The 26,798-nt window shown below is 37.6% G+C and overlaps 2 protein-coding genes and 1 long non-coding RNA gene across 3 annotated transcripts in view; 2 read left to right on the top strand and 1 right to left on the bottom strand.

Annotated features, from left to right (window-relative positions):
• Window positions 1-8,281, top strand: part of YES1 (YES proto-oncogene 1, Src family tyrosine kinase) — a 58,292-nt gene extending 50,011 nt beyond the window's left edge. Inside the window, exon 12 of the mRNA XM_007435281.4 lies at window positions 3,990-8,281. Coding sequence (XP_007435343.1) covers window positions 3,990-4,198 — 209 coding nt within the window. The 3' untranslated portion in view covers window positions 4,199-8,281. The remainder of the gene's footprint in view (window positions 1-3,989) is intronic.
• Window positions 1,978-9,015, bottom strand: LOC148213727 (uncharacterized). Its single transcript, XR_015794040.1, has 3 exons — window positions 8,921-9,015; window positions 2,218-2,366; window positions 1,978-2,085 (listed from the first exon to the last, which is right to left on the bottom strand). It is a non-coding gene; the product is annotated as an uncharacterized LOC148213727 (long non-coding RNA).
• A 33-nt stretch (window positions 9,016-9,048) lies between these two features.
• ENOSF1 (enolase superfamily member 1) lies at window positions 9,049-26,680 on the top strand. Its single transcript, XM_007435284.4, has 16 exons — window positions 9,049-9,206; window positions 9,573-9,681; window positions 11,379-11,494; window positions 13,547-13,633; window positions 16,147-16,173; window positions 17,295-17,367; window positions 18,112-18,150; window positions 18,530-18,612; window positions 19,738-19,772; window positions 21,727-21,814; window positions 22,248-22,382; window positions 23,072-23,113; window positions 24,655-24,784; window positions 25,175-25,274; window positions 25,584-25,665; window positions 26,259-26,680. Exons 1-16 carry the CDS (start codon window positions 9,123-9,125, stop codon window positions 26,349-26,351), a joined length of 1,323 nt encoding a protein of 440 aa, XP_007435346.1. The 5' UTR covers window positions 9,049-9,122; the 3' UTR covers window positions 26,352-26,680.
• Window positions 26,681-26,798: the final 118 nt, after the last annotated feature.

Consider the following 26,798-nt stretch of genomic DNA (forward strand, 5'->3'; position numbering starts at 1 on the left):
GAGTCAATTTCTTGAAGTAGGCATCAAAGGAGGTTTGTACACAGCTTTTCTTTTTCTCATCATAAATGGCCTTGTAGCAGCTGAGGCCCTCAGTAATCGTATGCTATACTTTGGTGAACCCCTCTCTGTTAGGATCTCGCTCCTCTAACTTTGCCATTCCTGCTTCAATGAGCTGAAAGGCCTCAGTTAAATCTTTCATCACAAACTTTTTTAGTTTTGGAGTTTGTGGGCCCCAGTCTGTGATGGAATGGAATTATGAAGGCCAGGCTCAGGGAGATAAGCGTTTTCTTAGCTCACCGCAACGGCGTGGGAACTACAAGAGGATGAGGCTGGCACCTCCCCGAGGAATTCACGGTGTTGTGGCTGGCTGGCTTGGAAGCTGGGGTTTCAGTCTGGGAAGATTCTTGTCAGGCCTAGCCCAAAGAACTCCAAGAGACAATGCAAAATCAGTTCAGCTATGTTTATTAGCTACAACCTCTAGCAAGAATCTTCCCAGACTGAAACCCCAGCTCCCGAGCCAGCCAGCCATAACACTGTGAATTCCTCAGGGAGGTGCCAGCCTCATCCTCTTGTAGTTCCCACGCCCTTGCGGTGAGCTAAGAAAACGCTTATCTCCCTGAGCCTGGCCTTCATAATTCCATTCCATCACACACTATCATCTGCTGCTCTAGTTCCATAAGGTCTTCATTGGTCAGTTCTTTACCATGGGGGTTGAGTAACTGTACAACATCATTTTCATTAACGTCTAATTGGAGTTGATAACCAACATCAACCACAGCTTGCCTGGCTTCGGCGATGTCATCAGTTATACACTCCTGAGAAACATGCGCAAATTGGGGGCACAATTTGTTCCTCATTCCCTTCATATTTGACTGCTTCACTTCATCCCAAGAATCAGCAATATTTTTGATGGGATCATAGATGATATAATTCCTCCAGAACTCCCTTAAACTCATCACATCTTGGGATGTGGGTAGCCCTGACTGCTCATGAGAAGGTCCACCATAAATAATAGGCCTTGAAGGAGGCTATCTCTGATCTATTGGCTGAAGTAGCAATGTGATGTTGGGGGGTAAAAATACCACCTTTATATCAGGGTGACGGTCATCTAAAGTGCCTGGATGTTCAGGTGCGTTGTCAAGCACAAGAAGAATCTTGAACAGAATTTGCCTGGTTAAGCAATAACGTTCAACAGCAGGGACAAGATGGTTCAAGAACCAATCTTGAAAAATGGCATTTGTAGCCCAAGCCTTTGCATTTGCTTCCAAATCATGGGAAGAGATGCTTTAATGTTATGGCGAAGTGCCCTCAGATTTAGGGAGCGATAAACAAGCAAAGGCTTGAGCTTGAAATTCCCTGGTGTGTTACTCCCAAGCATAACATTGGCCTATCCTTTGATGCCTTATGCCCCGGTGCACTTTTTTACTCTTTTGAAATATATGTCCTTTCAGGCATTTCTTTCCAAAATAAGCCGTGCTCTTCTACATTAAATATTTGGTCTGGCAAATAATCTCCCTCCTCAATAATTGCCTTAAACGTGTCAGGAAAATTGCACACAGCACTTTCATCAGCACTTGTTACTTCACCCTGCACTTTAATGTTACATAAATTTGCCCTCACTTTGAAACAATTGAACCAACCCCTACTCTCAAAAAATGCTTCGTCAAAATCACCTTCACTCGCTCTACTTGCTGCACATGTAGCTTTTAAGTCATTGAAAGGGCTTCAAGCCTTTTCTTGTAGGAAAGTGAGGCTAATAGGAATATGACGCTGATTTTGACCCTCTAACCAAATTATCAATAGCCTTTCCATTCCATTGCTTAAACCACTGCATTGCTTAATAATATTTGTGGCTTTCATCAAGGCAGGGCCTTTCACACACTCCATTATTCTTACTTTATCCTTTTAAATTGTTCCGATCATTGACCGACTGTAGCCCAATGCTTTTCCAGTGTCCAATGGCATTTCATCTCTTTCTGAACACTTTATTATTTCCACTTTATTTTCAACAGTGATCATTTTCCTTTTCTTTGATGCATCACCAGCACTTGAATCACATTTTTGCTTCAGAGGCATGGTAAATACCTGTAGTCAGAGAAAAATGGGAACATGATACAACTCAAAATGGCAATAAAATTATATGGTCACTCTGACAGTTCAAAACTTATCTTTATGAGTTTTAAATACAGACTTTTCTTCAAACCAAAATTTAGTTACCTGTAGTGTTTACTATTTCTGTGTTGAGTTCCAACTTGTTTGACAGATTTTTCTTTGCTGTAAAGTGGAGATCAACAACACTTTCTGGCTATAATCTAGCTGTACAATTGAAGATGGTTCTTCCAATATCAAACTGGAATTGCAAAGACCTTCGAAAAAAAGAACATGGATATAGAGCCCTCTATTTGAACATAGTAGTTTCAGAAAAAGAACGTGTCTTCAACCTCTGGCCTGTGTAATCACTTTTCTAAGTTCCTCCTTAATGGTTCTTTCAAGCCCAGGTCATATCAAAATTCTTTTACAAGTAGGAGAAGAATCAAAGGGAATTCTGCCCAGAACATAAGGCAGACAATGAATGGAGGCATCTATAAAGCAGGACAGGCCTCAGAATTAATATGCTGAGTCAACTTCTCACATTGAAAAGTCGATAGATAAGTGACTAATTACAGCAAAGATTAATAAATTGATAGCAATCAAAAGATGGTTTACAGCAAAGTGGGATACCAGCACATGTATATGTGTACTCAAGCATCTTTTTCACAGTGAAAATACAAGATTCCACGGAGAATCACTGCTTTAAACCTCCTATTCATCCCTGCTTTTTCTGTCCAAGCTAGTTGTGCTGGAATATGTATATAAAAAAGACTACCTGTACTTTTGCATATCAGGGATGAACAACAACAACAAAGCTGTTTACGAAGTTTTTTTTAAAGTTTAAATTTATAACTTTAAGTTTTATACCTTAAAACTGAGTTATGTGAGAGATAGACTTCCAGCAAGAACCCAATTCAAGGAGAACCCACTGGAATTATATCTCTCACTGACTTGAGAACCCACTGGAATTCAGTCTCTCACCGTCCTGAAGGCAAAGTGATCTGACTCAAAATGGTGGACTGCATTCTCCTTCCTTGAGCTGATGAACCACTGAAGCCATGCGATGCTTTCATGAGCATCACTAAGTAGTGCATGCACTTTTAATACAGTACTGTATACGGCCTGTTTTCAGCAATTCATGAAAGCATTGTGCAGCTTCAGCAGTTTGTCAGCTCGAGGAAGGAGAACACGTCCGCCATTTTGAGTCGGATCACGTTGCTGGTCAGCTGTCCACCATTTTAAGTACAGGCGGCCCCATTCGTAACTATGAGTTGTCCATAAGTCGGACATTCTTAACCTGGGGACTGCCTGTATTCTGATGAAACAAATTGCATTATACCTAATGTCATATTTAAGATATGACAAATACAAACTATGATAAATACAAACTAGCAATGTTGTGGAAGCTGTAGTCCAACATTTTAGAAACCATGTGGAGACACACTATTTTAGAACATCAAATTTGCTGTGTTCATAAATAACAGACCGTATGCCAGATCATGGGTGGTTAAGGAAGCCAGAGCTAATCTTACAGATGAGCAAAATAATAATTTTATACAGCCAATTCCTAGTTTGCTTTCTACTCATTGTTCTTCTCTTACATCTCTTTGGAGAATCTTAGATGAGGCACAAAAATAATCTGGAAAATAACATATGGACACATTACATTAAGCCACTATTGTATTCAATAAGCCAAAAATAAATTGTGGTTTCAAACCATGGTTGACTTCCCCAAAACAATCTGTAGTTTGGGATTGTTCAGCAAACCATGATTTAAAAATTCATTAATGTTATGTGTGAATGCAACATATACTCGTTCCAGGTAAAATACTTAACAGCTTTTAAAAATCTTCCATGTTGATAAAATATAAATATTAAACCTATTATTTTAATTTTAGGAATGGTAAATCGGGAAGTTTTAGAACAAGTAGAACGTGGCTACAGAATGCCTTGTCCTCAGGGATGCCCAGAATCTCTTCATGAATTAATGAAACTGTGTTGGAAGAAAGATCCTGATGAAAGGCCAACATTTGAATATATTCAGTCTTTCTTAGAAGATTATTTTACTGCTACGGAACCACAGTACCAGCCTGGAGACAACTTATAAATTGGTGGCTTACATCCCATGCACAAATATGCCAAATGTAGAGTACTTTTTAAAAAATATCTTGCTAATTGGAAGGACTCAAAGGCAAATTGCAATTTGCATGCTCTTGTTAGCTGGCAAACTGGAATTCTGAAATATGGTTGCACAAAACCACTTTTTAAAGTGTTATACCTAAATGTATCAATGATATATTTTTCTCCCATATTATATCAGGGTCCAAAGGAAATACACTGAAAAAATGGGTGGTAAAATTAGCATTGCTATAACGAATAGTGGAGCTGCTGATCTCTTTCTCTTCTAACATTTAAGACATACTAGTAAAGGCAACATCAGCCATTTGAATAAACTTCTGAATGGAAATGGTCAAAGAATAACAGAAAGCAGTTTATGGGACCAACAATTCAATGTTAGTGTTAAGAGGGCTTTAAATATGGAATTAATACATTTTTCTTCTTGGGGTTCATTTCCTATTGATTTAATTAGGGTAGCTCTAAGCAGATGGCAGCATCTGGCCACCCTTCTCTGGGCTCAGAAGTTAGACATGGTTAGTCCTTGGAAAAGCTTTGTGGCTGGGAAATGGAAAAAACATCATGGATGAAGGAAATGGTAAATTAACTCTGTATTGTTGCCAAGAAAACTACATGGATGTGCCTATGAAGTCACCAGGAGTCAACTTCAACTCAAAGAAAACTTAATTAGGGTAGCCAAACCATTCTGAAAGCAAGTGATTTATGATAAACTTGATTAAATACTAGACCTCAGTGATGGAACTGAAGAGGATGTTGCACTGTGCTGAAACTTTATATTAATGTACCATAACTGGAAAGTAGCATATTTTATTTTCTACATAGTTTAATTAAGAATGAAGTTAACTTCATAAAGCATTAACTCATTTTGTAATTAAGTTACTAGAGTACAATGTTCAAACCTGAAACTGCAAAATGCAATCAGAGGGAAAAGGTAACATCTTAACCTTTCAAGATGTAGTGTTTCAAAGTTTCAATTTCTAGTGAAACATGTCCCAGTTTGGTTTTTTTTTTTAGAAGACACAGATCTGAAAAAGGAAGAAAAGTGGCAAATGCGTATGAATGCTCACAAAATGTTCAGGGATTCACTAGATTGCACTGCTTCTATTTGTCATGTATCTCTGTCAAAACATTTATGAAAAATACTGTTTAAAATCTGAGAGTCAATGGATTGGATCTAAATCTGACCCTCTATGAATGAAATGACCTCTTATGTTGGCAGAGACAACCACCTCACACTGAACTGGAGCATCCTCCAACCTCACCTCCCCCCATCATATTTTGAGAGAGGTAGAGGATGGAGGAATTGGTGTGAATTGCTTTCCTCTCTTCTGCAGTTCACAGAGTTCTGCTCCAGATTCTGGATTCAGACCAGCATACTAACTGTTGAGATAATGATGGCACATTATTGATGGAGAGTAGCCCAACTTTTACATAATACATTAGGATTCCAACTCAACAGAGAATAAATGGTTGCAAATGTACAACTCTTTACAAAAGCAGCATCCCATCAATAAGCTATTATGAGAATGGTCTGAATCTGTCTCCTCCTCGCAATCCTTTCCTTGGGAGGAGTTAGACTTTTCTTAGCCATTATGTATAGCTTTAAAGTATAGGAGCAGACGGAGCACCTGATGCCAAATTCAGCTAATGATATTAATTAAAACTGCACACATATACTGCTCACAAGTATATTGGGGAGTAGGAGATATCATAACCTCTGTCATATCAAGCAATAAAATCATCTTGGCATTTTAGAATTTTCCACTCAGAACCAATTTTGCACTTCAAAGCTTTTCTGTGAAAATTATCATTACTGTTCTTATCAGAAAAATCATACAGATTTAGTTCTGGTGAAACAAATACAAACTTATAAAATTGTGCAATCAAGTGGCATTTTCTTTTCTCATTTATATCCCTAACTATGAAATTTTTAAAGGGCTCTATGTAGCAAATATTACAGGATTTTAATTCCTTTTATATTCTAAAATGGTTAGTGCAGTTGTGTTTATGTAATATGCATATGCCAGAAAACTAGTCTGGTGTTATTTGGATTTTAATTAAAAATGGAACAAATCATTGTAACAAATGTATAGTAAGGAAATTTAAAAAAAAACAGTAATTTAATGAGTTTATTGAAGAAAAATATGTATTTTTAAAAGTTATCCTTCCATGTGTTTTTTCTTGTTTTATAGTGTATTACCTCAAGATTTTAATGTGAGCAAATAATTCAACATAACACTTTTCTATATAGTAATACATGTAAAAGTGTGATTATTTTTTATAAAGCATGATGTTGAATTTGTTTCATGAGATTAATTTTAAAGTCCTAATTACAAAATTATTTTTTAAGAAAATAACCTGGTAAATTCCAAGTTGCTTTGAAATGAAACAATCCTATATATACTTATCGGGGATTAAGTTTAATTGACTAAGTTTAACTGACTGAGACTTCCAAGTTGACGTGCATAGCGCTGCTTTATTTCTTTTTATAATTCTTGATCTTTAGAGGATAATCTGAAATATGTTGTTTTATTTTGTATTCATTAGCAGATTTCGGCAGTCTACAGAATACATCATCTTGTAGCTGCCATGATGTACTTTTAAGGCCTTTTTTCTTGCCCTAGAAGCATTAGAAATTGTTTTAGTTCTTTCTCTGGATAGGTTTGCATATCAAAATAAGCCAAAGCAAGCATGCTTTTATTATTGCATGGTTACTTACACTTCTGTCAGCATAAGTTAAGCAAATCCAGAAACTTCCATTCCTGATTTATTTAGCCTTGTTAGCTAGGGATCCCAAATCAAGAAGAAAGAAATTGAACCCAGAAATTATTCCTGACTTTCATTTCAGTTAAGTAATTAATCAGTTTTTGGCTGGTGAGGACATAAAGCAGCCAAAGATCCTGGTCTAGAAGCAAATAAATCATGATGAAAGCTTCCTGATTTGTTTAACTGGTATCTGCTAGCAGAAGGAGCTAAACCAGACAGACTGTGCGCACGAGCACACTTGTTCATTCCCAGTAAATCACTTTTCACTGTGTATGAAACTGGAATGCTATTTCAGACAGTTACATTATTCCTTTAAAATGCACTCAGTTATTCCATCTTCCATTAAATCATTACATGTCCATAAGGCACTTTGCTATATTAACATTATAAAAGTGCATGACACACTTTGTTACTTTATAAACACAATTGATAGGTATACATCTCAGTCTTTGGGATTAAGCATCTCCATTTAGAAATATTGGTAGATACTCCCCCTCATGAGCCCTCAGCCCCCCCCCCCAAAAAATCGGAAGGAGATGATGTGTGTTTCCCCAATCCTGAAGACATGTGAAAGGTAGGGATGGGAAGGAGCTGACTATAACAGGGTTACTGCATAGTAATTCCAAGTGCAGATCTTGGAATTTCATCTTTTCCTAAACTATGTGCTATGTTGGTTAATCGTGTGGAAAATACAGTAGCCCCCCTCATAGCCGGGTGGTAATTTTTCTACTAAATTAATTGTCCTTTGTTGGACTTGGAGCAATAAGCACAATTTCAGTTGGAAATAAAGGATACCACCATTTTCTGGTATGGCTCCTTCTAGTTTCATTGGAACTTTCAATGGGAAAGTCTAATATAACCTCAGATTATTTTTTGTTAATTTTATTCCATGCCTCCTGCACCATCTTATTTTTCTGTCAATACTGTACAGTCTGACCCAGCATCTCCAGTGTCCAGAAGTGGCGCTGTATGTTAAAAAGGTAAATTACCGTACTAGAACAATTTTCAAAATATCAAATAATGCAAATTTTTACATTTTCCACTCTTATGTTTATTGCATTTTCAGCACTTCCTGTACTGTAATCATTGTTAATCAGTTAAGAATGATTTTTATATTGTATTGAAAACAATTGTGTAACATTTCTGATAGAAACTGTAGTGCAAGCCTTGTGTATCAGTTTTGTTGAAGCTTGTGTGGTAATCTTTTGTTTGGTTTTCCTATCATGTTATATTGACAAGCTTAAATATTTTTAATATTTTATTACTTTTGCATAATTAAACTTCCCAAAGCTTGATCATGTTAAGTGCATCTTCTGTTACTAAAACAGAAAAATGTATTAATATTGCGTGGGAATTTAAACAGATTAGCTTTTCTTCAATTCTTTTCATATAAGTGCATCTTCAACATTTTCTTTTCAGCATGACACGTTAAATTCTAGCATCCCTCTAAATTTGATATGGAGCCCAAAATCAGTATTGGATGTGAAATAGAAACTACTATTCAGGACACTTGTCCTCACAAAAGTTTCAACATTTTAAAATTCTAAAATATACTTACACCACCAATTCACAGAATGGTATTATGCTAGTATGCATACTATCATTATGCAATAAAATTAAACCCAAATTTAACCTAATTGCATAGACTAAGTTAATTCATATATAACTTATGAATTGACCCAGTTCTAAAAGTAAAGTAATATTTAATTGACAGAATGGTGGCATGCTAGTATGTGTACATTCCTATGAAATAAAATTAAGCCAAAAATTAACCTATAAGTTATTTTAACAGTGGAGTACATCACATTCTGCAAGTTTATCTCAGCGAAACCCTCAGAAAAAGGATTAGTAATAGTAAGGAGGTCCTTCTGGCGATGCTCGTTCCTATGAACCTGAGGCGGACCTTCTGAAAGGAAGGGGGGGTCACCTTGAAGTTCAATCTCTCTGACTTGGGAGTAGAAAGCCCGACACGCCGCCGGCAGGCGAGCACCCCTTCCCGCGGTGCCCTCCCCTCTCCCGCTTCGCTCGGGGCGCCCCGCCCTTCCTGCGGGCCAATCAGCGCCTAAGAGTAATTCTCGAGCGCGAGAGTCGCCGTCCTGCTTCCTCGAGAGCCGAGCCCTGCCTGCGGGATGGGGAGAGGGAGGATCAGGGGTCTGGCCGTGAGCGACGTCCGCTTCCCCACGTCTCTGGCCCACCACGGCTCAGATGCCATGGTAAGCGCAGCGGCTCTTGGCAGAGCGACGGCGTGGACGTCGGGAGGGCAAGCAGACCGGCCTCAGGTGCAAGGGCGCCAAGCAGCAGTTTCGCTCTCGCAGAGCGTTACCCCGTCCTGTTCCCTCTTGCCCAGACAGGCTTTTTAAGTGCTTTCCCCAAGTCAAACGGAGCTCAGGCTGCCTTTTCGCAAGATTGCGGCCTGCTTGCCTGGAAGTTAACTCGAGGCAAGTTCCGTTTGTTAGACTCCTGCGATTTCGACTCAAGACAATTTGCAATTGGACGCCACGCAAATTTTCGGTAGTGTCACGCACTGTGGGTGTTGCGCTGCTTTCCTAGTATCGAGGTTTGTTTACTCCTCTGTTTAGCACCCAGATCCAGACTATTCCGCAGCCTACGTTGTAATAGAAACGGATGCTCCCGATGGCTTCAAAGGTTGTGGCTTTACATTTACGCTGGGAAAAGGCACAGAAGTGGGTAAGTTATGACGCTATCCCAGGGTTGGCCTCACATGCCTTGAGAATTTTTCACTAAATAACTCCTTGCTTCCTTTTGGGAAATAACCCCCTTCAGAACAGACTTTTCTGATATGTTTCCATTACAACTTCAAAGGCTGGTTTAAATAAAACATATTATGTCATTATTTCTTTAAGAAGCCCAAATTGACAATATGATCATACCTTTTTGGTTTGGCAGTAAGTATGATAAACCATGTTATAACTTGTGTAAGCAATCAACATTTGTAGATTTGTGTTTGCGTGTCTTAAGAGTGTAATGGTTGAATTTACCTGACCTACTTGTTGCTTACCTTCTCTCCATTACAACATATTCCAGTACTGGAATTGCAGTCCTTAAAACAAGCTCTCCTTTCCTTCCACATCTGATGTTTATTAAATATGCCTTAAAGACAAATTGCATGTGCTTAGAAAAATGGCAGTATAAATATATAACTTTACATTTTGTTTAAGATGCCTCTGGTTTCTTTATTTTTCAAAAACAACTTTGCTATGTTCTTCATTACCAGCCTTCATTGTTCAAGGAATAAGTGAGAAGTAAACCCATTTTGATCAGCTCATGCATTTATTTTATATACCAGCATTTTTGGGGTCACGAAGAGTCGGACACGACTTAACAACACAACAACCAGCATTTTTATATAAAATGATTTTTATTTAATACTTACATAATCAGCTATAATTTTCTTGGGGATTCATTTTGAATACTTTTTGCTTCTTAGCATCTGCCAATTACTAACCATAGTTACCTCTCAGTCACCCACAGCTTCTTTTGATTGTGGCCTCCTCTCTGATCCAGTATACACATTGTGAAGCATGATAGTGCAACTCTCTTTTTATTCCTGTTAAAAGTAAATTGCACTTTACTTTCCTATCTCTTAGATTCACTTTATTTGAGACTACAGTACATGAATTACCCCACTTTAAAAACAGAATTAAGGCAGAATATTTCAGATAATTTAAAAACCTCTTAGAAAAAAGGAATTTAAAAAGCCTTTTGGAATGAAACTTGTAAACATCTTGTAGACAGAACAGGAAAATAGAATATGTAATAACATTGTATCAGTAAGAAGGCAGTATGCCATAATCAAAATTGTCACTAAGAAAATCCAAATTTTAAAGGCAGTTTAATCATCCTGATTGTCTTCCATAACTTACTGTGTTTTTAGAAATAATGCAAAATTTAATTATTGTACTTTTATATTGCTCAGTGACAGGATTTTTTGAGCGATATACTATGTTAGAACATACTATGAAATAAAACAGTATTAACTGTAGCATTAAAACCTACATAGAGGAAAGCAGAACATAAAAAAAAATAAAAAACGGGAATATGGCAGTAACATCTGCCAAAGCATCAAATCACAAAAGCAGCAGCAAATGTCAACACATTATTCTCTATTCTGACCAAAATCCCTGTTCAGTCCTGACTTGGAATTTCTGTTTTTCTAGAAAGAGAGGCAAAATCTGTGGCCAAACTTGTGTATGTATTACTTGGGTATGTATATATTATATACCCAATAACTAGAGTTTCTTAAATTACAAAAGATTATTTGTTGTTTGTATATTTTAAACTATTTTTCCCATGGGCCACCAAATTCTAAATAAATAGATAATACTGCATTTTAAAAAATCTCCTGTGTTGGTTATTTCTTTCAGTTATCAGTGCAGTCCATGCACTGTCAGTTCATGTAATCAATAAGGATTTGGATGACATAATCAGTGATTTTCGAGGCTTCTACAGGCAGCTGACCAGTGATGGACAGCTCCGGTGGGTAAGATATTTTATAACATTTTAAACAAGGCTAATATATGCATGTAAGTGTTTATTTTTAAGAACATAATAAGAAAAAATAACTTGTTCTATATAGTTGCTTTATATTATGTAAAACAGGAATTCCAAAGAAAAAGATGCATTGGTATGATCTAAAAGAGAAATATTACTTGAATTTGTTTATTCATGCCACCCAACCTCTTTTTTATTCATTTACATTTTTGAAGTCATAGAATGTTGTGGCTTTCCACAACTCCAACTTTGGCAGAGTTTTGAATTCTCCTCCTATTTTCCCCAATAGCTTCTGAGCAAGTTCCTATCTGAGAAGTGTTGACATCAAAGTCAAAAAGAAAGAAACTCAAATTAATCTGATATATATCTGAAAAAGATCGATTTGCACATTGTAATGAAGCCCTCTATTTGATCAGTAATCCCTTCATCTTGAGAAATTCTTACCCCTAAAATCCCAGTATGGCACCATTATAGGTTTATACAGGAAGAAAGCCTTCATAACATGGCAGGTATTCAAGGAGATGTGGAATTAGGAAAAAGAAACGCTTAAAAGGAATATTTTCTTCCACCCATCCCCAATTTGCATATATGATATTTTGTTTAAGTGTAATGAGGCCTATAGGAATAAAATTTCCATTGTGGGAAGATGGAGTAAGTACATAGACATCCTGCTGAAATGTTGATTGGATAACATATATAATCAGCTTAATTCATCCCCTCATTCAGGGCAAATTCACAAAAAGTCTGCTCCTGCTCATGAATTAGGAGTGCCTCTGAATAATTCTCATTGGGCAGACACAGTATTAAACACTGATATTTTGGCCAGCCAGAAAGAGAAGCAGGGGGAAAGCTCATTTTGAGCTTCGTTTTTCCACCACTAACAGAAGTCTCTCAGTGGGAAACTGTGAGCTTGGGCAATCAACGCTGAGCTGAGCTGAGCTGATATACTTTATTGTGCTTTTCCTCAATAAACTCTAGTGCCTTTCTTTGAGACTTGTTAGTGGTTTCCATTTTTGAGGTGAATATGTATTCTGGGATGTGTAGTTTTTAAATATTCTTTAGTTAAAAGATCTTGCTTGCATACTGTAGAGACTATGGAAAATGGCCTTGACGGAGATATGCAGGATAACAATTCCCTAGGAGAAAGGGGATAAAGCATATTTGAAGTCCAGAATGGGATAACATCCAGAAACAGCTTGAGCAGATGCCTCCCTAATTCACTGAACTATAAGAAGGAAGAGGAGATACAATAGAATCAGACTTGCAAGATTCTGTTATTTTAGCCAAAATCTATAAAAGTAGTTTTAGCTTTCCTGTGGAATTGATTTCCTGGTCTGGTCTACCTAGTGGGGCTGACACATACCAGTCCCAATACTTAGTCAACTTCACAGATGTAGGTAACACTTCTGACCTTGGATGGATAACAAGTAGTGACTTTAGATAATCATATTAGAGAGAGATGTAGGAATTTCCTCCTGTCTGTACTGTGTTGGTATTTCTGCATAAGCCAGTTTGGTTTAGTGGTTAAGGCACCAGGCTAGAAACTAGGGGATTGTGAGTTCTAGTCCTGCCTTAGGCACGAAGCCAGCTGGATGACCTTGGGCTAGTTACTCTCTCTCAGCCTAGGAAGGAGGCAATGGCAAACCACTGAGGTGAAAAAAAAAATCTGTACAGCTATGAACTACCACTGTGAATAGAATAGTATTTATTTAAATCTCCCTGTGTGCTTCCTTATGAATAAACATTTGCAGCATGTCTAGTAATGAAGGTGATAGACTTATAGAGCTTGACAAATCAAGTAGCTTTTAATTCTGTAAGGCAAGATCTTGTGTAGCTAATGTGTACCTAGCAGATTGAAAATGCAACATTTTCTTGAAAGTGTCTAGTTGCATAAGCTGCAAATGATAGCGGATAGAAATGAGCAACATCTAAATCACGCAAATACTGTATACCTTTTTTGTGGAAGGTCATATTACAGATATTTGTGCTTAGTTGTCATAATGATTTAATAGCATGGGTTTTGTTTTTGCTTTACTAATAGATTGGTCCTGAGAAAGGAGCTGTGCATTTGGCCACAGCTGCCATTTTGAATGCTGTCTGGGACCTGTGGGCCAAACAAGAAGGAAAGGTAAAGATTTTAGAACGAGTAAACAAAAGGATCACTCTTTGTCCCTGAGCAAATTCTGCCCCCTTCCAGTGTCTCCTGCAACTTCTCTCTTTTGCATGGATAAACATAAACATACCCCACTAAATTTAAGTACTTTGTATATTGGAGGTTTAAATTAGTTATATTTCAGCTTTTCTGTGGTTTTGAACCACATTCCATAATAAATTACATACCATCCAATTATTACAAATAGTGTAGGAACCGTGATCTGAGTCATTTAGGCCTTCTGTTCACAGTGCTATTTTTACTTTATCACTTTCTTCATAGCAAGTTACAAGAGCAAATGTGATCCTTCTATCTGGATAATAAAAGCACACCAAACTTTAAAGTTGTTGGAGCTTTTGTGTTTTGGTTTACTTCTATCCTGGGACTTCAAATCATAAAAAGCAAGAGTGCCTTTGAACATATGCTCAACCTGGGATAAAAATCCAACTCTTCTTCCCCTCCAAACTGTCTTTCATTCATCAGCCTAGTTTAAAATGTGGTGGCTGGTTGAGTAGGTACAACTGCTCTAATTGTCAGAACATTTTGAGGATCTAGAAATCTCCCCAAAATATCACTGTAGAACATGATCTGTCTTATTTTGTAGGGTACTTAAATTGATTAGACCCAGGGCAGGGAACATGTGACTCTCTAAATCATATTGAACTGCAAGTCTTGGCATCTGTCTCTATTGGCCATATTGACTGGTGGTGGTGGAAATTGTGGATTAGCAACATCGGGCAAACCACAGGTTACCCACCCATATATTGGGCAGTATTTATGTTAATATTATGAAGTAAAACAGAACAATTGAAAATGAAATTCAAAGTAGCAACAATAGAACACTTACGCTGAATGGGTGAATCACAGCATACTTATTCATCACCTCAGATTCATAAATACATGGGCCAAGTATGTAGAAGTAAAATGGTTGTTCCAGAAATGAAATGGTGCCGTAGGGATGGCTCTTTCTTCCTCTGCCACTACTTGCCTGATATTTGCAGACAAGGAAGCTTGTATAAGAACTTTATAGGGTGAGCTTAAAGTAAGTTTTATGGAAGCAGGCAGCTTCTAGTTACTCTGATTTCAAGGTATTTGTACTTTGTAGTTCAAAGCTGGCATCTTGAATGATGTATTAGAAGCTCTATCAGGCACATCTCACCATGCAAGCTCTAGAGATTGTATCAGCAATGTATCCGCAGCTGGCCTTCTTTATGTCTAATATGGTACATATCTCCCGTTGAGGTTCAGTAGTGAGGAAGGAGTTTGCTGAAGACTTTTGCTTTATGACTACTGACTCTTGGAAAGGAAAGAATTTAAGTACATCCCAGGTTGTGGGGTGAAATATTCCAGGACTCAAGAAATAATACAATGAACCCAGACTTTTAGATGTAATAAATAATCAAACAGAGAGTGCATTACAATTTTGATTTTATTTTGGTTGTGTTTGCCTGATTTCTTTCAAAGCTATTTTCTTCTGAGGATTAGTCTGTATTTTGGATATGCCTTCATTTACACTTGCTTTTGAATCCTAATACTTTTCCTCAAATCCTAACACTCATTCTTGTTTCCTTTGGAGTGTTCCTAATGAATGAAATGCTATTTTAAACAGACATTTTTGATACCAGTGTGTGATTTTTATAATCTAGTAACGTCTCAGAAGGCCTCTCCAGATTAGGGTCCAGATATTGGCTTTAAGTGCCCTGGTATTTTGCAAGTAAAAGAAATGGAAGCATTTTCATTTTCCATTCTTGCTCCTGTAATCCTGGTTGAATAAAAGAAAGTAGTCGTAGCAAATACTAGTGAAAGATAATAACTGCTATATTACACTCATCTTTCCTGGTTGGATGGGCAGCCTGGTGGTAGAAAGAGCCTTACAGGATCTAAAGATACTGCTTGGAAACTACTGAGATGTTGCCCATGTAATCCATGGCAGCCACGTGCCTAGTGGCTTGAACAACTCCAGTCTCTGAGAGTTTCAGAGACAGCATTATATACAGCGCATGAGAGGGCGCTGGGTGTTTCCAGATCATGAACAATTGTGGCTAGACTACCTCTACTCAGAAAGGGTCAGTATTGGTAGTTTCAGGACTAGCTGCATGCTTCCCCACATCTAGTTTTCAGGAACACAGTGAATGCAAAGTGTTTTATCACTACAATCATCTTGGAAGAAGTCCCTAAATCTCCAGTCTGTGCATTCAGCAGGCTGGATCCTTGCAGAGTAGGTATTGTAATCTGAAGAAATAACGATGATTAGATGCCTGTAAAATGTAAGTAGTGTACTTTAGGCCTCTTTATAGCTGATTCATAAACATTATCAGTATAGAGAACTTGGGAAAAAAACATCCAACTGTAACTGGATGTTTTATTAACACATATTAACAATATATTATGATATATATTATTTCTGTATTCTAAAATGTTATTTCTATGTATTAAGAATTTCAGAATGTTTCTTTCTCCCCTCCCCCCTCTTTTTTTTTTTTAAAAAGCCTCTCTGGAAGCTACTGGTTGACATGGTAAGAAAAACTCAAAAACCAACCCTTATTAAAAAGTAACTTATTTCTTTGAGTACATTGGATGCTGACTTAGCATGCTTAAAATATTGACTACAGTGGGACTAGACAGTCCTGACTAAAGTGTCATTATTTTCAGTGGATCTTCTTTAAAAAAGTTTCAGTTTGGATTTGAAGGTAGCTAATTTTGTAGACTGTGGTTTACTTTTAATAGCTGTGACTCCTGGATTGCTGTTCAGAACTGTTTCTGCCTGAAACAATTGCCCATGAATATCAGATGGAATTTTATATTTATGATTTATATTCTTCTTTTCTGATCTTAGGAATCTCATAGTGGTTAAATAGTGTAATGTTTTTGTAATGCAGTTTTTAAAATAATTATAATAAGATATTGTACAGATGAATGACCATGTTATGTATGAGGAGTCATTATACCTGTTCTTCTGGGTTACTTAGTGTATGACTTGAAGCCATTATATTTTAATGGGGATGTGCAAGGAAGGAGTTACTGGACTTAGCCTGGTTTTTATACATGGATGTTGCCTCCTGCGCACAAGTGAAGGAGTATCTGCATTGTATCTAGACAATGAACTGGCATGTTGCTAGTTACATTGACCACCAGGAGGCCCTGTCCTGTATTGGAATCCTTCATGTGCATGCATGCAGTCTGCACCTGGTTTTCTATGACTTCCACACCCCCTCTTGGAGGGGGAGATTTTCTCTATTTGTACACAGTGTATACCCTGTGTGGTATTTTATAGTTACATTGACCACCAGGAGCCACATGCCTGGTTTCATCCTATATTGGGATTTTTCAGATATGGGTAGCAAGGTGTTATTCATTGGGGTCCAAACCCCCTACTGGGAATTTATTAAACTTGTCCCCGCCCATCTCCCCCCAATGGGGGACTCTGGGTGGCTCACAACATCATAAAACAATAAATAGATATACAATTAAAATTTAATTTTAAATTAAATTGAATTGAAGTCACATAAACCCCCATGACATAATATATCATCTGTATCTCTCTATTATGAGAGCTTAAGGGAAGGGGGACTGCATATATCATTCTGGCATTTTTCTAGCTAATTCTATCATGTCCCCCCCCTTTTTTTCTTTATAGGACCCCAAGCAGTTGTTATCTTGCATAGATTTCAGATATATTACTGATGCACTAACAGAAGAGGAAGCTTTTGGTAAGTTGCTTTTGTAGGCCTCAAAATTCAACCTGTTCTATCTTACTTTATCTTAATTCATTGATTAAACAACATTGCTCTTCTTATTCCATATATTTCATCATGTTTTGCTTTGGACACCTTATAAATTCTAGTTCAGCAGTAACTTTTGGAAGGGGGTACAGGCAGGCATGACACTTTTGGGGCTGTTTGTGTGCCCTGTTTGTATGTAGCCAAACTAGCAAAGCCTAAGAGTGTCCTAATCAATAATGATAAATATGATGTCACTATAGTAGCTCAGCAACATTTACAGCCCTTGTAGAATGGTTTTCTGTATTATTTAAGTATTGAAAATGAAGTGAGGGGCTGAGGCTGAAAAATAATGCTTTAGTCGACTTATAACTGATGACGTTTCAACATGGGAAATCTGGTTCATAGGCCAAGCGCTCTGAACCTCACAGCCAACCGCTGTGGCTGCTATACATGCAGTGTCAACCTTCAAATAACTAGCAGATGGCAACAGAGGATAAATGTTTCTGTAACTACTTGCAACCATCTAGCAGTCGTCTGGATATTTGCAGCCCAGGCATGGTAGCCCTTCTCAGTGCTTCAAGGGAATTCACAGACTTTTACAATGTGCAAGTCCATTCATGTACAAAATGATCTGTATTATATTTTTTTCTCTAATAGATAACATTTAAAAACAAAACAAAATTCATAATCTTTTTTGGATTTGATTTGCACTGTCTCTTTTCTTTCAACTAGCAATTCTTCAGAATGGTCTGACAGGAAAAAAAGAAAGAGGTAAGCAACGAAGTGCTTGTTTCCTTGTCAAATCAATAATTCATTAATAGATATTAAGTATCTTAGGGTCTTCTGAACCCAGGGCTGGAAAATGGCCATTTCCTAAAGTGAGATGCAAATGCATTGAGGCAGAATAATGTTCTTTTAAAGGCTGTTTTTAAAAAAAAATAACATCCACCTGCTGGAAAAGCAGTGATGCATTTTCTTTTTTCAGGCCCTACCTTTTTGTGAAAGTCAAGGTTTGATTTATTCAGAATTCTTTTCTGAATTATTACCATAAGGTATCACATTGTAGGGAATTAGACATTTTTTTTCAGAGTAGGGAATCTGTTGCAAGGAAATCACATTTAACTGCTTGCATCATTTTATATATTTGTAGAAGAACAAATGTTAAAATATGGCTACCCAGCTTACACCACATCATGCGCCTGGCTGGGTTATCCAGACCACTCCCTAAAACAGGTTTGTTTTTTCCACATTATTTTCATTTCAGCTTTGAGATGCACAAATATGCCACAAATATAATTGAATTAGCACTGCGGAAGAAGATGTGAAAGGAAGGTCCATACTAAGAGGTCACACGTACCCTTGGTGTTTGAGGTGGTGGTTCTAAGGCTGGGTTTGCCTCTGGCCTGGCTATTGTACATGACATGACATCTTTGGAGCAGAGGACCTCCTGTGCGTAGGGCTGTTCATGGAAATCCAGGCTCATATGCTTGAATGCCTACTTCAGAAAAAGATTGTAAGAACTAGTTCTGGCAAGGTCAGAAGCAAACAGCCTGAAACCAGACTAGTCTGTTACCATCATTACAGGGGCAACATTCCCTCCCACTAAAAGAGAGAAGCCTCTAACCCATTGCATCGCACAGGCAGGAAGAAAAAGCAGTAGAATTTGAATCTTGATTTCACTATTAATGGGGCTTGCTTTGACACATAGGAGTCGCTAGAATTCTTTCATAACAGCTTCATTAGCTGTTGTAGTAAAATTACTTATCAGAGATCTGCATTCCCAAATCCTGCCTGTGCTACTTTCAGTTCTAGCATTTGCCAAGAAAAGCCTGACAAATTTTATTCACTTGTCCCATTTCACTGCCTTGTTTATAACAGGCAGTGTTTGTGGAAGAAAGCATATTCCTATTGCAGCTTTATGTATGCATCCTGTTTCTGCTTGCAATAAGGGTAAAGATATTTCCCTCTGTACTCCTGGGTTGTATGAACTAGCTGTTACTTCCACCCACACCTCTTTTTTTAAGTAAGAGCTCCTATCAAGACTTCTCCAGTAGTTGTCCTTCAGATGACTTGGCTGGGCCACAGACCCGTGATCCCAGTCATTAGTCTTGCTGGCTTGGGTAGGTGCCCCTGGAGGGTACCTGGGTAGAAAAGGCCAAGAGACCAATAAATCTTAGAAGGCAGCCAAAATTAAACGGCAGTATTCAGAAAGCATTGCCACACAATCCACTTACGAAATATTCTTCTGCAGAAGGTGGGATGCACTTTATAATTAATTTTTTAGAAAAACTGCTTAAACATTATATAAATGATGCTTTATACTTGCTAGAGGTCTGACTGATGCACTTTGCTTGTCAGCTATGTACTGAAGCTCTGAAGGACGGATGGACCAGGTATAGTAGTATTTTTCTTGCACATGCTTCTAAGCACAGTAGAAGAATGATTTTTTTCCCCACAACATGCTGTGAGGTATGTTGGGCAAAGTCACTCAGTGAGCTTCTGCGACTGAATGAGGTCTTCATCCTGGGTCTTATCATTGTCAATCCAACACCTTAATCACTACACTACACTCACTGGCTCTTCTTCTGAATTTGATAAGATATACAACAGAATTCCCAGTGCTTTCTGTAATTTTACCAGGAGTGCTTTTATACTGAGCTGCAGAAATTCTGCTTTTTGAGAATGGTGTATCACAAATAATACCTCTTTATTCCACTCCCATTTTTGGCAGCAGACACTCTACTCTCTCCAGGTTTTCCACAAATGCAGCTATCCAAAGAAATAAGGACTGGTCCAAAATCATCCAGTGAACTGGTGTCACTGAGTGTGGATCTGCTTCTCCCTAGCCTTAGTCCTGTCTCATAACAAGTATGGCGCACTGGCTTTGACTACTCTACCCGCAGTTGTTGGGACAGAAAGATCAAGTGGATGATTGTCTTCGTACCCAAAGCAGATTATCCACACCATTGATGCTTGCATTGACGTACCGTATATCCTTGTGGATAAGCTGACTCTTGAATTTTTCACCACAATAACATGAAAATGCCACCCACGGATAAGCCGACCCACATTTTTCATGGTATTTTGGTGAAAAAATTGAGGTTGGTTTACCCACGGATGGGCTTATACATGAGGATGTATAGGATATGTGGGTACTTTAGAAAAGTATATACTCATGGGTAAGTCCATCTGTGGATAAGCTGAACTCAATTTTGGGAGTGTATTTTGGTACCTAAAATTTTCGGCTTATCTGCAAGCATATATGGTATATTAACAAGCATGGAAGCATTACATAACACCTGCAGGTTCTGTCCTCCACACAGTTCCCTTTAGTTTGTGAAGAGCCTGGTATAGAAAGTAAATCTGCTGAATCAGGGCACTGGCCGGCAACTCTATGCTGACTCAGCTCATTGAGTCAGCAGAGTGGCATAACGTAACAAATCATTTCCCACAGATTTGTAAGATGCTAAAAGAATACTAAAGCTTCCACTGGCCAAGTTTGAATCATAGTTTTTTCATGTTGAATTCCTAAAGCTAAATATGAACTCAAACCAAGCTTCTTAAGAGTTCAGGCTCAATTCATAAACATACTTTGGGCACCAGCCTCCCTTTCTGCCAGTATCCTCTCCCCCGCCCTTCCTTCCTTAAGGACATGGTGAGGAGGGTATTGCTGTTTGCTCAGATTTTATCAGGGACAACAGCACTGAGTGCCTCAGTTTCAGATCTTTGTAAAGATTTGAGCCAGGGCAGCTGGCAGCATCTAGTCAGCCTTGCCTGATCTCAAGCTAAACAGCATTGGACTTGATTAATTCTTGGATGGAAGACCACAGGAAAGCTCAAGGCTATAGGGTGTAGAGATATTTTTTTTAAAAAAATAAAACCTTCCCAGAAAAAAAAAAATCAAACACCTCCATGCTGTTGCAAAGAAAACTACTTGTGCGTGGCCATGTAGTCATCGGGAATCAAGCTTGAATTGGGCAAGTTCTTGACTTTTAGTAAGAATTTGGGAATCTTGGGATATTTCCTTGAATGTTGGTGTGAAGAATGCTTTTACTAGTCATACTGTGCACTGCCTGAATGGATTGGGAAAGGATTTGCAGAAGTTCAGAATGGTCATGTTTAAAATAAGCTAATCCTGTCAAATCCACCTTGAATTTTAGGAAGCCTCTTCTGAATTGAGCCCAGTGACCTTTCCCATCACAATTTATTTTCTGATAATATTGATAGGATGCAATGATAAAAGAAACAAGCAAATGTTTCCCTACAATAAGGGTCATCACAGGAAACTCTCACAGCTTTGTCAAACGTTGAGAAATAGTTTATATGTCATTGCAAATGTGTGTCTAGGTTCAAAGTGAAAGTTGGAAAAGATCTCCAGGATGATGTTCGGAGATGCAGAATTGTTAGAGAAATGATTGGTGCTGAAAATAAACTGGTATGTATGTACGTTGGTACAATGCCAAAGAGGTTATATTATAAAATTTGGTTTACTGCTGTTAATCTTATGGAAGAATCCTTACTAGAAGCAGACTAATCATCTCTCCAGCATTTCAGCGCCCTAAGTATTTTAGGGCTTATTCCTAAAGTAGGATGTGTGGGAATTTGATTTTAGTCTCAGCATGCTTGCTAAATGTGACCTAGTTTTTTTTTTTTTAAGTAACACTTTATCATAATAAACTTTCAATAATATTAGCCAGCAGATATTATGTCATTTAGGAGACTGAGCATCTAAGCAGTAGGAAACTGGGCTGTGTTATAGAAAAAGCTTGTATTAAGCCCATGTCATATTACATCTGTCTTAAATTAATGTTATGGTTACAGTAACAATCAACAGCATCATACTGAGTTCAGTCTGTATTTATTCATAGATGTTGGATGCTAACCAAAGATGGGAAGTGGAAGAAGCCATAGAGTGGGTCACTAGACTAGCTGAGTTCAGACCGCTATGGATTGAGGAACCAACTTCTCCTGATGATATTCTTGGTCATGCAACAATTGCTAAGGTGAGAGGCATTGTTTTCCCTTTCAGTTAGTTGGTAGAGTTGCTATCCACCAGAAAGGTATGATGAATTATTGGCTGGAGATCTGCATTGGAACATTCAGTATTCTAGCAAAAGTCATTAAAATATGCCTGGTAAGAGATCCTTTCACATACTCAACATGTATTCCATTAAATTTAAATGAGTGTCATATTTCTTAGACCATAATAAAAGGCAGAAATGTATTTTCTCACATGAGCTGGCCAATCAGCAATGGTCCTGAAATGCCTGTAAATCATGTATTTTTAATATATTTGGGCTAAAGTCCCAATTTTGTGCAAAACAAATATATATATTCAAACTTCATTAGAGTATCAGGAGGCTTATGTATGCACCATGGTAGAAACGCAGTACTGAATAATCTATTGATTTCATGCTGGATTAATGTACATATTGTACTCAGTTATGACCTAAGTGCATTCTTTATGGTCACATGCTTTCTCTTATGTAATCTTTCACATCTAGTTGATTTACTCCAAAGCAAAACAAAATTTGATTATCATGCTAGCAGTTTTATTGATACTTTCAAGTTTCTTCTAATTGTATAATATGGACAAACTACAGAAATACTGCATTTTGTTTATTCATTGTGAATAACTGTATTTGAAAAAACTTAAAAGCCTGTGGTATGTCACAAAGTATTCTTCTTTTAGGCGTTAGCACCACTGGGGATTGGTGTTGCAACAGGAGAACAAGTAAGTCTATTTACCAATGCTTAATTGTATGTCCTGAATGTCTAACTGTGATCCCTTTAACTCTAGATGTCTAACTTTGTGATACCTCTCCATCATATTTTTCTTTACCTACATTTCTCTTGAATTCCATTTGGGAAATTTAGTTCTGATAGTTCAAAATCAGGAGATTGCTGCTATCTTGATGCCATGGTATCTTAAAGAAACAGATGAGTCTGGGTTCAGCTATGGTTTCTGTGTGTACGTGTGTGTGTTTTAAATACCATTCAGTTAATTCAGCCTTAGAATGTGGATAAGTTTCTCAGAAGTGAGACTACTACTAGGTACTTGATCCATATCCATCCTTGACTAGTTAGATTGCTATAAGAAGACTGACCAGTTGGATGGGGAAGGCTGAAAATATTTCCTTGAGAGAAGGAGCTGCTCCCCATGACTTCAAAGAAGTCCCTTTTGGACCCAGTTGATTTGAGGAGCTTTATACCCTGTCAGTTCCCACACTAGCTCAATCAGTTTGAACATTCCCATTAGTACAGCACGGATATAAGATTGCACAATGACAATTCACCACAGTAGGGGGCAGCATCTCACCACCTTTGGCTGATCTCAAATGCGGTGAAGTCTAGTCGTTGGATAGGAAACCATCTGGAAATCCTATGGTTATAGATTAGACTGGGCAGTTGAAAAAAAAAAGCTGCAGAAGGTGGCAATACCAAATCACTTCTGTTTTGTGGCCAAGAAAACATGGAAGTAACTACATAGTGACTGAAAGTAAAGCTCCACCAGGAGGAGACATTACTTTTGCCATCTTTACAGTGCATTTTTTATGACAAACGTTTTGTATATGACCACACAGTGCATGTATGTGATGGCATCAGTATTTAATCTATTTACACAGGAGTAAGCCCTGCTGAACTCCATGCTGCTTCTGAGTAAATACATGTAAAATTGTACTAAATTCATGACTTGAACTTTCTATTCTCTCCTCCTGCAATTCTGGATAAGTCTTGCAGTGTTTATGTAGAATGTAGAACAAGGGGAGGCAGTGATAAAAATTGTACTTCAGTAAGCTACTTTAGTTTATCTTAGGATTCATGTTATAGTCAAAGATTTATTTGGAAATAATAATATTATTGGAATACCTGCAAATATACTTTTCTTTACACTGTTTATAAGTTAATAAAAAGTTCATAAGCTGTAAACCTGCTAATTTTTGTGTGCTTAAAACAGGATTAATTATAACTCAAAATGACTCTTTTACATGGACTCTTTTAACCAGCGGTATGTCTGCATGCTATTGTATAACTATCTGGTTTTATGGAATAGTACACTGTTAGAGAGGGAAAGCTATCACTGTCCATCCCATTCAAAGTCCTGATATTGGGGAGATCTGTAGTGGTTTTACTATTTTGTAAGTTTTGGGAACATAAAGGGAAATCTCAAGAATAAAATGCTCTAAGTTACGTGGATTTTTCAGACGTTTTTATAAGCATTTTCTAATCATGCAGTATTTTGAATTAAAGAATGCTTGTTTTCATTATCTGCAGTGCCATAACAGAGTGATGTTTAAGCAACTCCTACAGGCCCAGGCCCTGAGCTACGTCCAGGTGGACAGTTGTAGGCTTGGAAGTGTCAATGAAAATTTGTCTGTATTGCTGATGGCCAAGAAGTTTCAAAGTGAGACTCCTGGAAATGCTGCAATAGCACTGAAAACAGAAAGGATAGAAATGTTAAAAATACGGTGACACACAAAAAGCCTTATGTTATATAATTCTTTATAGCTGAAGTAGAGTTATTTTGAGTTTGGCTTTATTCAGAAGTCTGGCTTAAAAGCAAGAATCACAGAGGTGTGAAACATGGGTCAAAACAAATTACATATTTCTACAGCAGTAATGAACATGTGGCTTTCCAGATGTTGAACTCCAGCTCCAATCTAGATAGCGCAAGCAGATGAAAAATGGAAATTGTAATCTCATGTATAGACAGCCAGTTGGAAAGGATCATCCAGTCTGGGCAGGGATTTGGGGGGGAAAAATACCAATAAATGTTGCATTATTTTTTTCCCAGTTCCAGTATGTCCTCATGCAGGAGGTGTTGGCCTTTGTGAATTGGTCCAGCACTTGATAATATTTGACTACATTTCAGTATCTGGCAGCCTTGAAAACAGGTAAGATATCTTGTTTCTTTCCCCTTGCTATGTATCCTCTAAGAAGCTTCACTTGAAACACTTGAAGCAGGTATCTGTGTATAGCTTTGATCAAGCAACAAAAATTAATTTCTGATTAGAGAAGGCCCAGAATAAAGCTCTATTCTTTGTATAACTTGAGAAAGTGTCTTTAAAATGGAAACAGGATTGAGTCTCCTCAGCCTTGGTGAGTTCCATTGTCCATCTGCATATTTTTGTAGATGGAGTAGCAATCTGTAATCGGTGCAAGGTTGTTCAAATTGTAAATATGGTACTTCACTTTCTTTTTAGGATGTGTGAATATGTAGACCATCTACATGAACACTTCAAGCAGCCTGCAGTAATCATGAATGCATCTTATATGCCACCCCAGGTACTGTTTGCATTCACATATTCAAAATATTTTCAGTGGTCTCACCATAAGAGTTTTTATATGGAGAGCTAAAGGCAACAAGATTCAGATCGAAATGTTACTTAGCGTTCCAATTCTGCTATTCCACAAACAATACTCAAGACACTTTCTACCATTTTGTGTCAGTCTGTTTCCTAAAGCATGTTCAAATGGGCTTGGTGCACCCAAGATATTTGGCCTTCTAATGTTTATAAATCAGTTACTGAAATACTTTCAGCTACCTTGAAGCAAGTGGGAGGTTGAAGCCCTCCATTTCACCAAGTACAGTGGGTGACTTGAACCAGTCACTTTCTCAGCCTTGCCTTGACATGAGGCAATGGTTTTAGAGGAAAAAAAAGCCTCCCACCCTTGATCTTGCAGCAAAAATGCAGATATAGACACTAAATATTCCCTTCTATATTGCTTCCAAGAATTGTTGCTAAATCTAATTTAATCAACAATGCATTTAGTTCATATTATTATTAAAATATGTATCAAATTATGCCAGCCATACTGAGCACATACCAGTAGGACATCTGTTTTTTATCTATTTCAATATAAAATGTTTCTTTCAGGCAGCTGGATACTCTTCAGAAATGAAAGAAGATTCTGTAAAGAAATACCTGTTTCCACAAGGAGAAGTCTGGCAGAAACTCTTGTCTTCATAATGTAACTTAAATAAGTTCAAATACCAATTTTTCAAAATGAAGATAAAACCCAGCTATTTTTACACTAATGCTATACCGAGATGTAAGAGTCAAATGAGTGCCTTTAGAAAGCTTCTTCTGCTCACATAAAACAAAAATAGATTGTATTTCCAATTTAAGTTCTTGATCAGTTTAAAAATAGGAGGCTTTTAATAGCGAAGTTTAAAGGAGCTAGATGATTCATCTGTCTTTGAGCTATTCCAGAACTACAGGATTATGTAATAGAAGATTGCACTTTAAAATGTATCTGTCAAGTTTAGATGTTCCAAATATAGTTTAACTTCATGTCATGATGCAATGTGTTTTCTAAGATGGTTGTTCCCTTACCGTGATCAAGTCAAAAGTCTGAATCTAGGTACAGTACTTAAATTCTGTAAAAACTTAACAGAATCGGCAGTTGGGTCAAAT

The sequence above is a fragment of the Python bivittatus genome, unplaced genomic scaffold, assembly GCF_059951505.1.
Source record: "Python bivittatus isolate LINGU-HERP-01145 unplaced genomic scaffold, Pbiv_v1 ctg000840_np1212, whole genome shotgun sequence".
Taxonomy (NCBI): Eukaryota; Metazoa; Chordata; class Lepidosauria; order Squamata; family Pythonidae; genus Python; species Python bivittatus.

Coding starts and splice junctions, on each gene's coding strand:
- ENOSF1 (XM_007435284.4), top strand. CDS start 9,123: ATGGGGAGAGGGAGGATCAGGGGTCTGGCCGTGAGCGACGTCCGCTTC. Junction 18,151..18,529: donor GACAGGAAAAAAAGAAAGAG/GTAAGCAACGAA, acceptor ATATATTTGTAG/AAGAACAAATGTTAAAATAT. Junction 25,666..26,258: donor CATCTTATATGCCACCCCAG/GTACTGTTTGCA, acceptor TGTTTCTTTCAG/GCAGCTGGATACTCTTCAGA.